This window comes from Cyanistes caeruleus, chromosome 1 (genome assembly GCF_971803275.1).
Source record: "Cyanistes caeruleus chromosome 1, bCyaCae1.hap1.1, whole genome shotgun sequence".
Lineage (NCBI taxonomy): Eukaryota > Metazoa > Chordata > Aves > Passeriformes > Paridae > Cyanistes > Cyanistes caeruleus.
Genome location: NC_141701.1, coordinates 120,996,227 through 121,009,438, shown reverse-complemented (window position 1 = coordinate 121,009,438; position 13,212 = coordinate 120,996,227). Strand labels below are relative to the sequence as shown.

The window sequence follows — 13,212 nt, the reverse complement described above, 5'->3', positions numbered from 1 at the left end:
CAGGTGGGGTTAGGAAAGACAAAGCCCAAATGAATTTGGATATGGCAAGGAAAGTGAAGTGCAACAGAAAAAACTATTTAGCAGAGAGATCAGCAGCAGCAGGAAGACTAGGGAAAAAGAAGGCACCACAGCTGAGTGGGGCAGAGGAACAGAAAAGGCCAAGGTACTCACTGCCACCTTTGCTTCTGTTGTTGCCAGCAGGAACAGCCCCCAGAGCTACCCTGGACACAATGCAGATAATGGCTGTGGATCAAACCACTGTTAATATTCACACCACCAAAACCACCAAGCTGCACAAGTAGTGCTGCCTTACTGACAGGATTCACCATCTGCTTCTGCCTATTTACAACTCATCTGCTTGAGCTCACCCTTCACCCATCAGCGTTTCTCAGCCATGGTGTCCTTCCTGACATGGCTGCATTTGCAGACGCTCCGCTGTACAAAATGGGTATTCAGCATATTTTAAATAATGCAGTCAACCTTACTATGACTTCTGGATGTGTAGAATGAAAAGTGAATATGTTGCCATGTAAAGTGTATTTCAACAAAGTCCGCAAAGAGGCAAAATTTTCTGCTGTACAAAGTATTTACAAAAGCATACAAACTTCAAAAAAAACCAAATTTATTTTACTGTCAAAATTATTAAACACTAAAAAGACAATCCTGTAGCCTATACATTAGGAATGTAAGTTTTCATGTACAATCAACAGAACACTTCACTGCAAAAAAGGTGAAAAACTGTGTTTCCAAAACAGTGTCACATAATGAACTGAACAATGAAAGTGTGGCAGTTGCTTAAATTCAGGTTTTCATGTGAAGACAGACATCTATAGACTGATGCAGATATTCCACAGACTTCAGGGAATATCAAATGTACACATCTAGTCTTAGAAGTAGAATTATACAAATACAAAAGGCAATATATTATACATCTATATACAGCACTGTAAGCCTCAAACATCAACAACAGGTATTGGACAATTCCATTAGAAATTTCTAGAATTTCTCATAGGAAACCTCCTTAGTGAGAAGTGTGGCTAAAATAGCTCTATTTCTGTACCTTTCAATTCTGTAAGATAATCAAGGCAATTCATGACATTTAAATCCATTCAGAAAAGTCACTGCAGCTCTACAGCTAGTGGTTAGAGGCCATACTCTTTCAGCACAAATGTTACATATTCTCACAACAAAAATAATTCTTCTCAGCTTCAATGAGTTTTGCAAGTGTTGCTGTTCAAAGCCACCCTTGGAAACACTGCCCTCTGATTTGGAACAGTAAGGTCAGTTATAAACGTCAGCATTGAAACAACTTCTCTTATTACAATGTGAGATGATTCACTCCTACATAACATTTTCCCTGCAGAATGGTGCAGCTGTGTATGTTTGGAAGGTATTCATCAGAACTACCCACTCCCAGGCAGACTAATATGTGGTGTCTTAATAGGTTTCCTTTACAGTGTTAGAAGACATCTTTTAACAAAGATTTTCCATTTGACAGTCTGAAGTGATTGGATAATGCTCAAACCCCCAGAGTTTGACAATTTTAGAAATATCTGCTTCCTGCCCTACTTCCCCCATCACTCTTCCCCTCTCCTAATCCTGCACCCTGGATATTTGGACAACAAATAATTCTGCCCTCTCCCTTGTTGTGCCTTTTTTTTTTTTTTTTTAACTTTTCAATTTTTAAGAAAAGAAAGAAGCAAAACTCAAAGTTTTGGTACTCGGGAAAAATGCTTTAGACTCGATTAGTATGAAGGTGTGATGTCAACTCACAAAACACATTCACTGGGTAAATTACTCCAGAGACCAATACAAAAGTGTTTATATGAAGCCACATAGACAGAACAGCCTTCAGTACCAAGAACCTTTTCTTTTATCATTTCCTCAAAAAAGAATGAAGATTTATGTTATTTCAGTTGTACCAATATGAGCCTATATTTTGGGTTCAAGCCAGACCAGCTGGATAAAATAAAAGGATAAACTAACTTAATTTCAACACCATTTGGCTTGTAGCCAAGAGAACTGGAAACATTATGTTACATATCTACACTTCATGGCATTTTAGATTCTAATTTGAAATCCTAATTATTTAGAGCTAAATCTTCCCAGTATAATAAATATATTTTATACCAACACACAGCTTGAAAGAGTGTCTACCATGGAGGTAACAAACAATCATGAATTAAATGAAACATAGCAAAACCAGCAGAATTCTCAAAAATTCTAGCCCTTCAACACTACCTTGGAACTAATACCATAACAACAAATATTTGTCTACTGCAATTTTATTTATCTGTTCTAGTTTTATGTCAAATTAAATTACTGCCAATTTTTTTTCTAATTTGTTCTTTAAGATCCTACATTGCAAAAGCAGATTAGGAAACTGCTGTAAATTCTGCAGGTTATTTCTTTACAACATCTAGATCAAATTTCAAAGGAAGGAAGAGCTCTACATCCAGCCTGTGTAGAGACAGCCAATCCCTGCTAACAGCTGCCTAACACCCTACTGCTGCTTGTGGTTATGCATGTCCAGCAGCCAGATGCATTAGCCAACGTGAAACAAATGTTCTGTCTAATGCATACTGCAGAAAAACCTATTAAAAAAGAGGCTAAATTTTCTGCTGTAGAAAATACTTACAAAAACCACCTCAAACAACCAGTTTTTCTCACTGGATAAAGTATTAAAAACTAAACAGGGAAATTTGTAGTTTATCCATCAGGAATACAAGTTTTCATGTAAAATTAAGTAAATACTTCACTGTAAAAAGGTGAAGTACTGCATTACTAGAATAGTGTCTCACAGCAAAATGAAGAATGAGAAACTGTGGCATGTTCCTTTAAGCTCAAGCTCTCAGGTAAATATGAACACCTACAGATTGAGGGGGTTATTCTGCATACTTTGGTGCATTCTCAGGAATGAACACATCCAGTCTGTGGTCTTACTAGTACAATTATACAACTTATGCTTTTCAGTAATTGCTATAAACCTGAATGACATTAGCTGTTTAAAAGTTACTTGTGCTTCAGTTTAAGTCAAAAGTATCTAAACTTATCTCTAAGCAAATGGGAATGTCTACCAGAATTTTAGTGTTTGCTTTTTTACAAAGTTCTTGACAATAATGGATTAACAGCTGCAGAAATCTGGACAGCTGGGAACAACTATGCCTTAGAACTCCATCCTACTTCCCAACTCATAATAATATATTGTCTGTTCATCAGCTAATAACTGCTAATGGAGTGGTTTTGTCAGCAACTGCTTCTTCAGATTTCTGCATAAGAAGTTTTAATGTCCATTTTTAATTAAAATATTAACATTATAAAAGTTGTTGTCAAACTCACCAAAGGTTTAAGGTTAGGTGAAACCTTGAACAGGCTGCTGGTTTAGAATTTCAAACTAGAAAAATAATAGCTATAAAAACCCCTAGGAATTACAGTGCTAGTTATATTTACATTATAGTTTCCCTTTGTGCTTGCAAGTTACTCAAAGTACACATCCTTTGGTAGTATTCTCTTAGTCTCAACCACAAAATTAATGTTCAGCACATTCACACTCCTGATTTGCTTGAGCCAGTGCAAAGGGCTCATATTCCTAGATAACATTGCTACACAAGCACATCTCTTCCCCACAGACAATAAAAATACTGATGACTGACTTTTCAGTGAGTAGTTTTGGAACTGATATTTAAGAATCCTAAAGAAAGAGTCTGTCACACAATTTTTAAGTCTAAAGAGTGACTACTACAGCAATTGATAATAACTCCCAGCCACAAGCACTGCTCCTTTATTACTTCAGGCCCGGTTTTGAAGACATACAGGTAAATCAAAATGCATCTAAAATAGGTCTTATACAGGCATAAAGAAGTATAAACATTGTTACATGTACTAACTACAATACAAAAGCCACCAGAACATCAAACACTGAACTGATGCTTCTAGTTTAACCTTACATGTAAACACAGCTTACATGTAAGAGAATGTTTGTTCTTACAATGCTCTTCCAAAACTGCATGACAATACTGCAAGACTCCTCCTAAAGAAACCCTAATGACTTGCAGTTTTGCCTATGCCAAGTGGAAGACACAAAGTAGAATCTGGGAGAGACACTCTACTTGTTCCCACATTGTACATCTGTAAGAAGCCACATACCTTGGTCAGTGACAACCAACCAATTAATGCTTGTTCAGCTGGTGAAGGTATAAACTTTTCATGAAGCTGTAAAGCTATCAGAAGTTGACTCGAAATAATTGTAACTGTTGTCTATTCACCATTACTGTCAAACATGAACCAAGTAAGGATTTATGGGTTTGAGACTTAAAGAAGTAATGTATGGCACATTAAGAACTTAATGTACCACTATCAGAATAAAAGTCTCAATAATTTATTTTTTATACTGGCCAATTTAATATCAATCTGTTGACAAAGTTATGCTGATACTAGGAGGTCGCTGCTGATTAGGTTGTTTGCTTAAAAGAGGAAAATCTGCTCTTTCTGTTCCATATATCAATTTTTCCTCCTGAAGACTGCAAGCTGAAAACCTGTTCGCCTCTGTACCAGAGATACCACCACGATTATTTGGAACTGGGACACCACTGACCTGTTCAAAGGATTTACTAAACACAGTAGTGGTCGTTCTGGCCAGGCTGTGGCTGCCAGGCTTAGGCAGGGACTGGCTGGTTGTCAGTGTCAATCTCTTCAGAGAGACAAGCTCTAGATTCTCACTCAAGGCTCTCTGAGTTTGTTTTCGTGATAAATGCTCTCTGCAGGTTTCCCCTTCTTTTTCTTTTCCTCCAGGTTTGCTTCCTCCAGACCTTCGTTGGCTCTTCCCTAAGAGGTTCTTGCTGCTCATGGTGCTGCTGTTGGACAGGGCAGACTGACTTGCTCCAGAAGTAGCCCTAGAGTAAAACCCTTCATCTGTTTCAGATACTTCTATCAGTTCTTCTTCAATTGCTAAATCAGAATTATCTGCATGGTAGAAACAGAAATAAAAAATTAGCGATTGACTGTCTCACATTCATTGATTTTATGTATTTTTCAATTTTGATATTTATAAGCATGAAGCCATAAAGCAGTAGGACGGAGAACAGAAGACAATGCTTACCTATTCCATGACATTCTGGAATTAAGGTTCATTAGGATATTACAGCAAGTAATGCCGCATTAACTACATCAAAAGCATGCCCCCAATCTCATTTTGATGTGATTTTGAAGGAAACAAAAAAAAAAATGCAGTCTTGTTAATTCATGCAGGAAATTAGAAACTTAAAGATTAGAAAGTACCATACAGAACAAAAATAGTGTAAATCTTATTTTGAGCAAGTGATCCACTACAGGATTTGGCAAAGCTTGTTAATTACAGAGGTACATGATCAATGCCCCAGGATACCCAATATGGCACCTGCACATTTAGCAACCCAAGGATGCTTTAGGACTGAAAGGTCACTTTCTGCATCACAGGTCTGGTGGTAAGAGCTGGAAACTCAAGCACAGCATGAGATCTCCAGTACACTGTGAAAGGTAGAATTTGTGAAATCTGAGTTACATAGCAAGATACTTTTAACATCCACTTTGATGGATTTTTCATACCACTGATCACTGGATCTTGTAAACTCACAAAAATATGCTTAATAAACTCAAAGGTATGTTGAGTCTTGGTGTATTTTCTCCAGATTAAATATATCTACTTGTAAAGTATGTCATCATTGTCTGTGGCACAGACAAAAAGCTGTGTGCAATACATGCAACTGTGTTATTACACATGCAAATAGTAACTGCATACTTTAATTCTTGAAACATGCAGCAGTGACCCTTTCAATCAGCAGTGGTACCTTCGAGTGCAGCTACAAGTGCTCTGCTAAAACTGCACTCTGCCAGATGAGTTTATTCCATCCTCCATCATTTTTCTTACAGATTTTTGCCTCCTGATTTCTGGCATGCTTTTGCTGTCAGTTCTAGGATCTGTAGCTGTTTCCTGTACTCCCTGTAAATGCTGAACATCATTCTCTGCTAGAGCTCTGCTCTTTTCCCCATTCCCGGTCCTCTCTCCAGCCACACTTGTGACACTAATCTCAGGTATGATAAAGTTGCCCAATTCAGTAGCATCATTACCATTCTCTGGTTGTTCTAGAATTAAAGATGGATAAGAAAACAAAAACAAAACAACAAAAAATGTCTGAAACAAAATATGAAACAAAAGCAAATAGATACAGATGATTTAAGCATTATAAATTAAAGCAGATGTACACATATTAACCTCTTGTTAATTAGCAACATTAGCAAGTATGGAATTTTGCTTTATTTCTAAAATGGCTATCTTCAATCTTCCAGTTATTGGCCTACACCACATACTGGAAATGCCATCTTTCAAAACTGAAATTTCTAAGGATCACGAAACAGGTTATCAGAAACCAAATAACAGTTCATAATTCTCTTTTATTACTATACACTCTGTATCACCATGCTAGAGTGAAACTTACTTTTACAAAGAAATGGCATATCAACTTCATATATCATCATTCAAGACTAGAAATTCTACACATACAATGTCATGATGTTGTACCTTGGTCAGCTTGAAAAGTAACAGTGAAACAACAAAGCCAACTCAAGCACACTTAGATTTCCATTTTCTTCCTTCATTTCAAGCAACTGTTTCCAACCAGAAAGATATTTCTGGATACCCCAGAAAAACTAGTGGAGAAGAGTGCTGTGGCACAGAAACTTGACATAATTAAAAATGCACTAAAAGCACAGCTGAGAATAAAGCTCAAGTCCTGTTTTATTTGTAACACAGCTCTTTCAGACCAGAGGATTAAGTAAGGGCCACCCAGACTATACTGCACAGGTCTGCTCCTGCACATGACAGAAGCACACTGAACTGACAGTATGAAGTCCAAAACCAGAGGAATTCACAATGAGATGATTTTTCACAGTGGCAGCTCTAATGCTCTTTAATTCAAGGGGATCCCCTCTTCCTCCTGTCCCCTCACTGAAGAGTCTTGTGCAAGCACAGGGTACTTCTAGGTCAAGTGGCTCCAGCACTGGGCTCTTCACTACCATTTGTGCTGTCTGAACTGATCACAACTCAGCTGGAAGGTTATTCTGGCAGGGATGGACATCAGTGTCCCCTGGGCTGAGTTATCCCTTATTCTACCTGAAATTTCTAATCATCCTAAGTCTTTCTAACTAATCCATGACCAGTCAAAATATTTATTTAACAAGCTGCACAATCCAAATGAAATGGCATTAATAACTGATGCTATTCCTCACTAAATTCCTGGTATTTGGGAGGAAACTCAAAATAGAACTACTGACTTGTAACAGCACTTTCTGCAAAAGCCTTCTATTTTCAGAAGCAAAAGTGACAAAGAGCACCATGAACTGCAATAGTAATAATAATAAATAAGCAATTGTTATAATGATACCACCATCAAAACTAGCTTTTTTTTTTTTTTTTCTTGGAAAAACACAGGAGCAGAAAGGCTAGTGAGAAGACCAGTGCTCTGATTGGTCTTAGTGCTCTAACTTCACTGGAGTGAGGAACTTGAGCCTCTCCAATGGCAATCTTTGAAACTCCTTCCTGCTGCCCCAGAGGGACAAAAGAACAGAAGAGAGCTTAACTGTCAGAAAAGCACTAATTATCCAACTCCAAAGAAAGAAGACTCAAAGTACACAGCCAAAATCAGAAAAACAGAGGAAGATTTATTTTTTTTGTTAATGATTCTGTATAAAAGCAATGCCCAGTTATTGTTATTTGGTGGTATGCACTTCTAAATGTAACATCCAGCTGTGATATCAGCACTTTACCCAGTACTGCTGCATTCCCACAGCTGAGTGAGTAACCATTACTACAATGAACTGAGGAAACAAAACCTGAAAAGTTAAAAGAGTCATCATAATTACATCTAAAGGAAATATACCTTTCTCTGAATTTAACTGACTACAGAAGGAAACTTAATGGAAAACACGGGATACTGAGTATCTCAACTCCCATTAACACTGTCTACCATAGCATCTACAGTCTTGGGACAGGGATAAGACTACACAATCCACACCCTTCATAGCAGCATATCCTCCTTATTATACAACTTTTAAGGACACCCAAACTGAACCTTCAGCTTCATAGTGCTTGGTGGTGAAGATAATACTGCTTTCACGCTGGACAGCTCTGGGGGTCTAGTCTTTGACAGACAACCATTAATACCTAGTGCACAAGGTAATGTAACAGAAGAAAAAACCAAAGGACACTGCTGAACAGTGTAGAGACAAAAATGAATAATTATGTCAGTTTGATTGTAAACATAGATATACTCACAGCAGTTGAATGAAAATGTATTTGGTGTTACATTTCTGAATGCTTGGAGCAGGATAACCAACCTTGAAAATGCATTTTGTGTTTACTAACTACTAAAACTTAATTAAAGATTATAGTCTACCTTATTATGGTTGCCCAGATCATTTACCTCAGACAGCACAGGCAAACTGCCCATTCAGATTGTGATTCAATTTTAACCCCCACAAACTGAAGCTGCATGTCCTGCAGAACTGTGTTAGCATATTTAATTAGTCATAAAAGCACCAGACTTATGCTTCAAGATTAGCATTAACTTCAGACTCTTGTATGATACAATTATTTCAGGAATTAATATTGCTAAAAAAAAGTAAGAAAATTCTCTCCATGGAGAGAATTCAAAGACTAGCATTTTTAAACCTTGTGTACTACAAGAAAGATAATTTCTGCAGTGAAGAAAGAAGAAATTTCTTGTCCTTCGCTATTTGATGGCTTTGTTTTTGTGTTATGTATTTTACCAACATCTGGTCAGATCCTCTCAGTCTGTTACATCAGAGTATTTCTCCTACACACAAGAGCAAATGCTCCCCTTCAGGTGTGATAATTTATAGGCAATCCAATCCAATAGCACTAAATAATTTGTTGCTAAGTATCAGCTCACTCCATATACATAACCCATTTCCGATCAGATGGATTCATTTTGCAAATCACCCTCACCTTTAGTACCTCTGAAGTACCTGTCTGTGAAGTCCAAATTCACATTAGTAATTGAATTGAAAATGTCTTTCTAAGTAAGTGCTCCTAAATGAGCAATTTACAGGGTTAAGGAACACAATATTCAATGTTAACTCAACCTTTATTCAAAACTGACTTCAGAGCTCTAGCAAAGGCTAGCAAGATCTAGTATCTGAAAACTTCTGAAGTATAAGAAATTTTTTTAAATATAAAGAAAATAAAGCCCATGCTTCTCAGCTGTAAATCTGATTCACTGGGGTTCTTCTATTTTATTTTACACACATAATTAGTGATTGAAAATTGCTGCCTTTGCTTCCCCAAGAGATAATTTGCTTCATCAGTTCTCCTAGTTCACATAATGTGTAACAGCAAAAACCTCTCAGCTGTCTCATCTGACTTCCAAATCCATTTATACTAATTTTTATGATAATGAAAGTAAAAATAACCCCCCAAATACATTTTTCCTCTTATACTGTGTGAGAGAGAGTGAATAATGGTCAAGAGGTACAAGGTTTGTCATCTAATTTCTACCAATTCCAGTATTAATTTTCGTTCGAACAAGAATGTTTAAGCACAAGCCTTGTTACTCTTTCTGCATGCCAATCCTGAAGATGTATTTTGTATCTTTCTTTCCTCAGGAATTGTGTGGCACTGAATTAGGTTATTGAATTAGGTTATGAATTAGGAATTCTGAACTATGGGAGACCATCCACTTTGACTTCAGAAAGGCTGTCTGAGTCACAAACAAAAGATTTGTTAGGATTTTATAATGAGAATTTTGAGGAAATTAGCCAAAGTGATTTATGCATGGAATATTTACCACTTAATACAATTGACAGTCACTTAGCTAGATACCACAGATTCAGCTCTAGACTCTAAATTAGCCTAATGTTTGCATAGCCTTCAAATTTACAATTACTCCCACAACCTGCCACATATTCCATTCCAACCCACCTTACACCAAGTGATTTTCTTCCTCTTCATTAAATCCTGTACTGTTGAGACAAGTCCAACAGAAAGCCAAACAAAATGTTGACATGAGCTGTTTTGAAAAAGTCCTTAGTCTTTCAATCTTCATCCCTGAACACTGACGACTCACTCCTTGCTCAAGTTGCACTAACTAGATTATTGCTGTTTCTCTCAACTTGTCCTACTTTATAAGACTCTCATAAAACACAGCATTCCACTCCACTTCTGAGTTCAACTGGTATTCTTATTTCCCTTTCACCTTACTGTTATCTGCTGCAGGGCAACTTGTCTCACACTTTCTTCCTTGAACTTCACCCAGTCACACTGCCTGCACGGAGGCAATAACTGTAAAGAATTCTCTATTTCTGTATTTGCTGAAAATTTTGCATTCTTATAAGGATGTATCCATACTCATTTTGTACCATTTCCGTCCCCTGTAAACACAAAGGGAATGTTTATTATAATACACTTTCAATTTCTCTGGATGACCTAGCACTCAGTATCCTTGATCTGTGTTACTCTCCACCATCTCATTTGAACAAGCATCAAAACCACTCAAAAAATAAAAGCTAACAAAATTGCCAATCTTTAGAGGGCATTTGTCCATTTAAAAGCTAAGATATCATACTGTTTTCTTGCATCTGGTCAATAATTCATGCTTAATAACTTTAAGGCTGAAGAAATTAAAATAAAATGGTCCATAGCAGCCTTGAGACAATAGAAATTACCCATCTCACTAAAGACACTAAGGCTTTGCTCCTCAGGTTTGTCTGTCAGTTTTAAGTAGCTTTTAATCAACTGAAATGGAATTTGGTTATTCTACCTTTCTTCTCTGTCCTTCACCCCCTCTGGCACCTTATCATTGTAAGCTTACCACAAATGTGTTCTACCACCAAGTGTTTCTCAACACCTACCTGAATTACCTCTTGGCCAATTTATGACAAGTAACTTAGAAAAATTTTTTGAACTGATCTGTCCGTATCCTACAAAAGCTCACTTAGGACATATCATACAAGATCTTCAGTGAACTTTTGAAAAAACACTCTTATCTACCCTCCTCATGCTCTTAGCCTGTTTAGTAACAGGATTACAATCCCAAAAGAACAACTGCCAATTCTGATTGCTGGTCCAGTGGCTCTTCCCTCATCTGAAGATGGCAAAGATGGTGAAACACAACATTAAGATTCACACAATCTCTTGTTGGTACTTGTACTTCTGCAGTATATTCAGCACCATTTTCTCCCCACTTTTCAGCCCAGTCTTGTGCTCTGCATTCTGGGAGCCCTTATACTAGTTTGCCCAAATATACAGGCTTTGGCTGGAACAGAGACAATTTTCTCCACAGTAGCTGGAATGGGGCTGTGTTTTGGATTTGGGGTGGAAATGGTGTTGATATTTTATTGATAGAGGGGAATTTTTGTTATTGCTGAGGAGTGCTTGCACAGATGCAAGGCCTTTTCTGCTCCTCACCCCACCAAGTGAGCAGGCTGGGTGTGCACAAAAAGCTGGGAGGGGACACAGCTGGGACAGCTGTCCCCACCTGACCCACAGGGTATCCCAGACCACGTAACATCATACTCAGTATATAAAGTTGGGGGAAGAAGAAGGAAGAGGGGGGATATTTGGTGTTTGTCCTCCCAAGTAACGGTTAGGCGAGATGGAGCTCTGCTTTCCTGGGCATGGCTGAACTCCTGCCTGCCCAGGGGAAGTGGTGCATGAATTCCCTGTTCCGCTTTGCTCGCAGGCACAAGCAAAAATTTGATTTATCTAATTAACTGTATTTATTTCAACAAGATTTCTCACTTTTACTCTTCCAGTTCTCTCCCCCATCCCATTGTGGGGAGTGCATAAGCAGCTGTACAGGGCTTACTTGTTGTGTGGGCTTAAACCACAACACCAAAACAAAGTAGTTTATCCCTCTATCCTTATACTTAAAGTATTTATTTAAGTACTTTAAGACAGATGAGGTTCTGTGGTAAAGTTGTTAAATATGTATTTTGCTTCAGAAAAAACTAGAAACTAGCTTTCAAAAGGAAGCAGGAACATCATTTTCTACGGGAGCAGTAATTGTGTACATGTCCCTTTAACAAAAACAGTTTGTGTGCGCTGTGGGTTTCTTTTAAGACATGGTTAAGGAAATAAAGAATATACTTCATCTGAATTGTGTTGAAAATCCCATCCATCAGTCAAGAAAATAAAAACCTCCAAATTGCTGCTTGCCTATAAGCAATAAATATCTGAAATAATAAAATTCTCAATATTATTTTAAAACCGTGGAAAAAGTTAAGAATTCATTGCAAAATGTGTTTCTTACCATGCCTTTTCCATCTATGCCCTCTTATAGACATGCTAGTCACAGCATTTCTTGATATTCTGGATGAAGTAGGTGTAATTTCAAATTGAATGCATCTTGTACCTTCTCTACTAGATATCATGGCACCCTGAGGCAGTGAAGCTTTTATTGCATTAGCAACCTAGAACAGAAGAGATGCACTTAAGTTCTTACGACAAAGGTCCAAATTCTAGAAGAATTCTGTCGGGGGTTCTCACTATTTCAAGAAGAATACTATATACAGTTCCAATTTCTGGTCCCCCTTTTGCATGGTATATAAAGAATGCTGGTTACAATTAGTTCTCAGAACTTATACTTGCCCCTTTCTTAATAGAAAGTTTGCAGTTTCAAGACGTGACTACTGCTTGAGGGTTCTGCTGCACTATTATCTTAGTTGTGAGGACTTGGAAGTGCTCTACTGAGAACAGCTCGGTCACAAGGAAACATGCCACCACGACTGAGCGCAGTGAAAAGCCCTGTGTAGTGTGCATTTACAGATGGAGCTGTTTGCACAAGCTCACAACACAGACTGGGGTTCCTGGTATCATCTTGTATCATGCATGCTCACAGCAAGGACTTCCCAGACTAAAAATTCTACTCAACGAACTGCTGAAATAAAATACCTACCAGCAGAGGTTCTGGATACAGTTCAAGCTGTGCTCTATACAAAACATCTTCCATAGCTTTACGAGCCAGATCCCACTCTCCATTGTAACTGCAAAGGTAAAATCATGTGTAATAATAAGCACCTATGTCGACAGATGAACCTTCTTGGTCACACAACCTTCACAGCTCTGGTGTTCCTTGAGAGTTCAGCTTGGAGGGTTGGAACTACTTGTGTTTGTTAGCAGTAAGCCTGCTAATTAGAGAACTTTGAAGTATCATCTATGGA

The 13,212-nt window shown here is 37.8% G+C and overlaps 1 protein-coding gene across 15 annotated transcripts in view; it reads right to left on the bottom strand.

Annotated features, from left to right (window-relative positions):
- Window positions 1-605: 605 nt before the first annotated feature.
- Window positions 606-13,212, bottom strand: part of HYCC1 (hyccin PI4KA lipid kinase complex subunit 1) — a 42,947-nt gene continuing 30,340 nt past the window's right edge. For 10 of the 15 annotated variants that reach the window (XM_086854092.1, XM_086854112.1, XM_086854096.1 and 7 more), the window contains 3 exons: window positions 12,948-13,035; window positions 12,303-12,462; window positions 606-4,962 (listed from right to left, as the gene is read on the bottom strand). In XM_086854092.1, the coding sequence (XP_086710218.1) occupies window positions 4,406-4,962; window positions 12,303-12,462; window positions 12,948-13,035 (805 nt within the window). In that variant the 3' untranslated portion in view covers window positions 606-4,405. Of the gene's footprint in view, window positions 4,963-5,825; window positions 6,121-12,302; window positions 12,463-12,947; window positions 13,036-13,212 lie in introns of all 15 variants that reach the window. The other 5 variants (XM_086854184.1, XM_086854174.1, XM_086854191.1 and 2 more) reach the window with 2 other exon arrangements.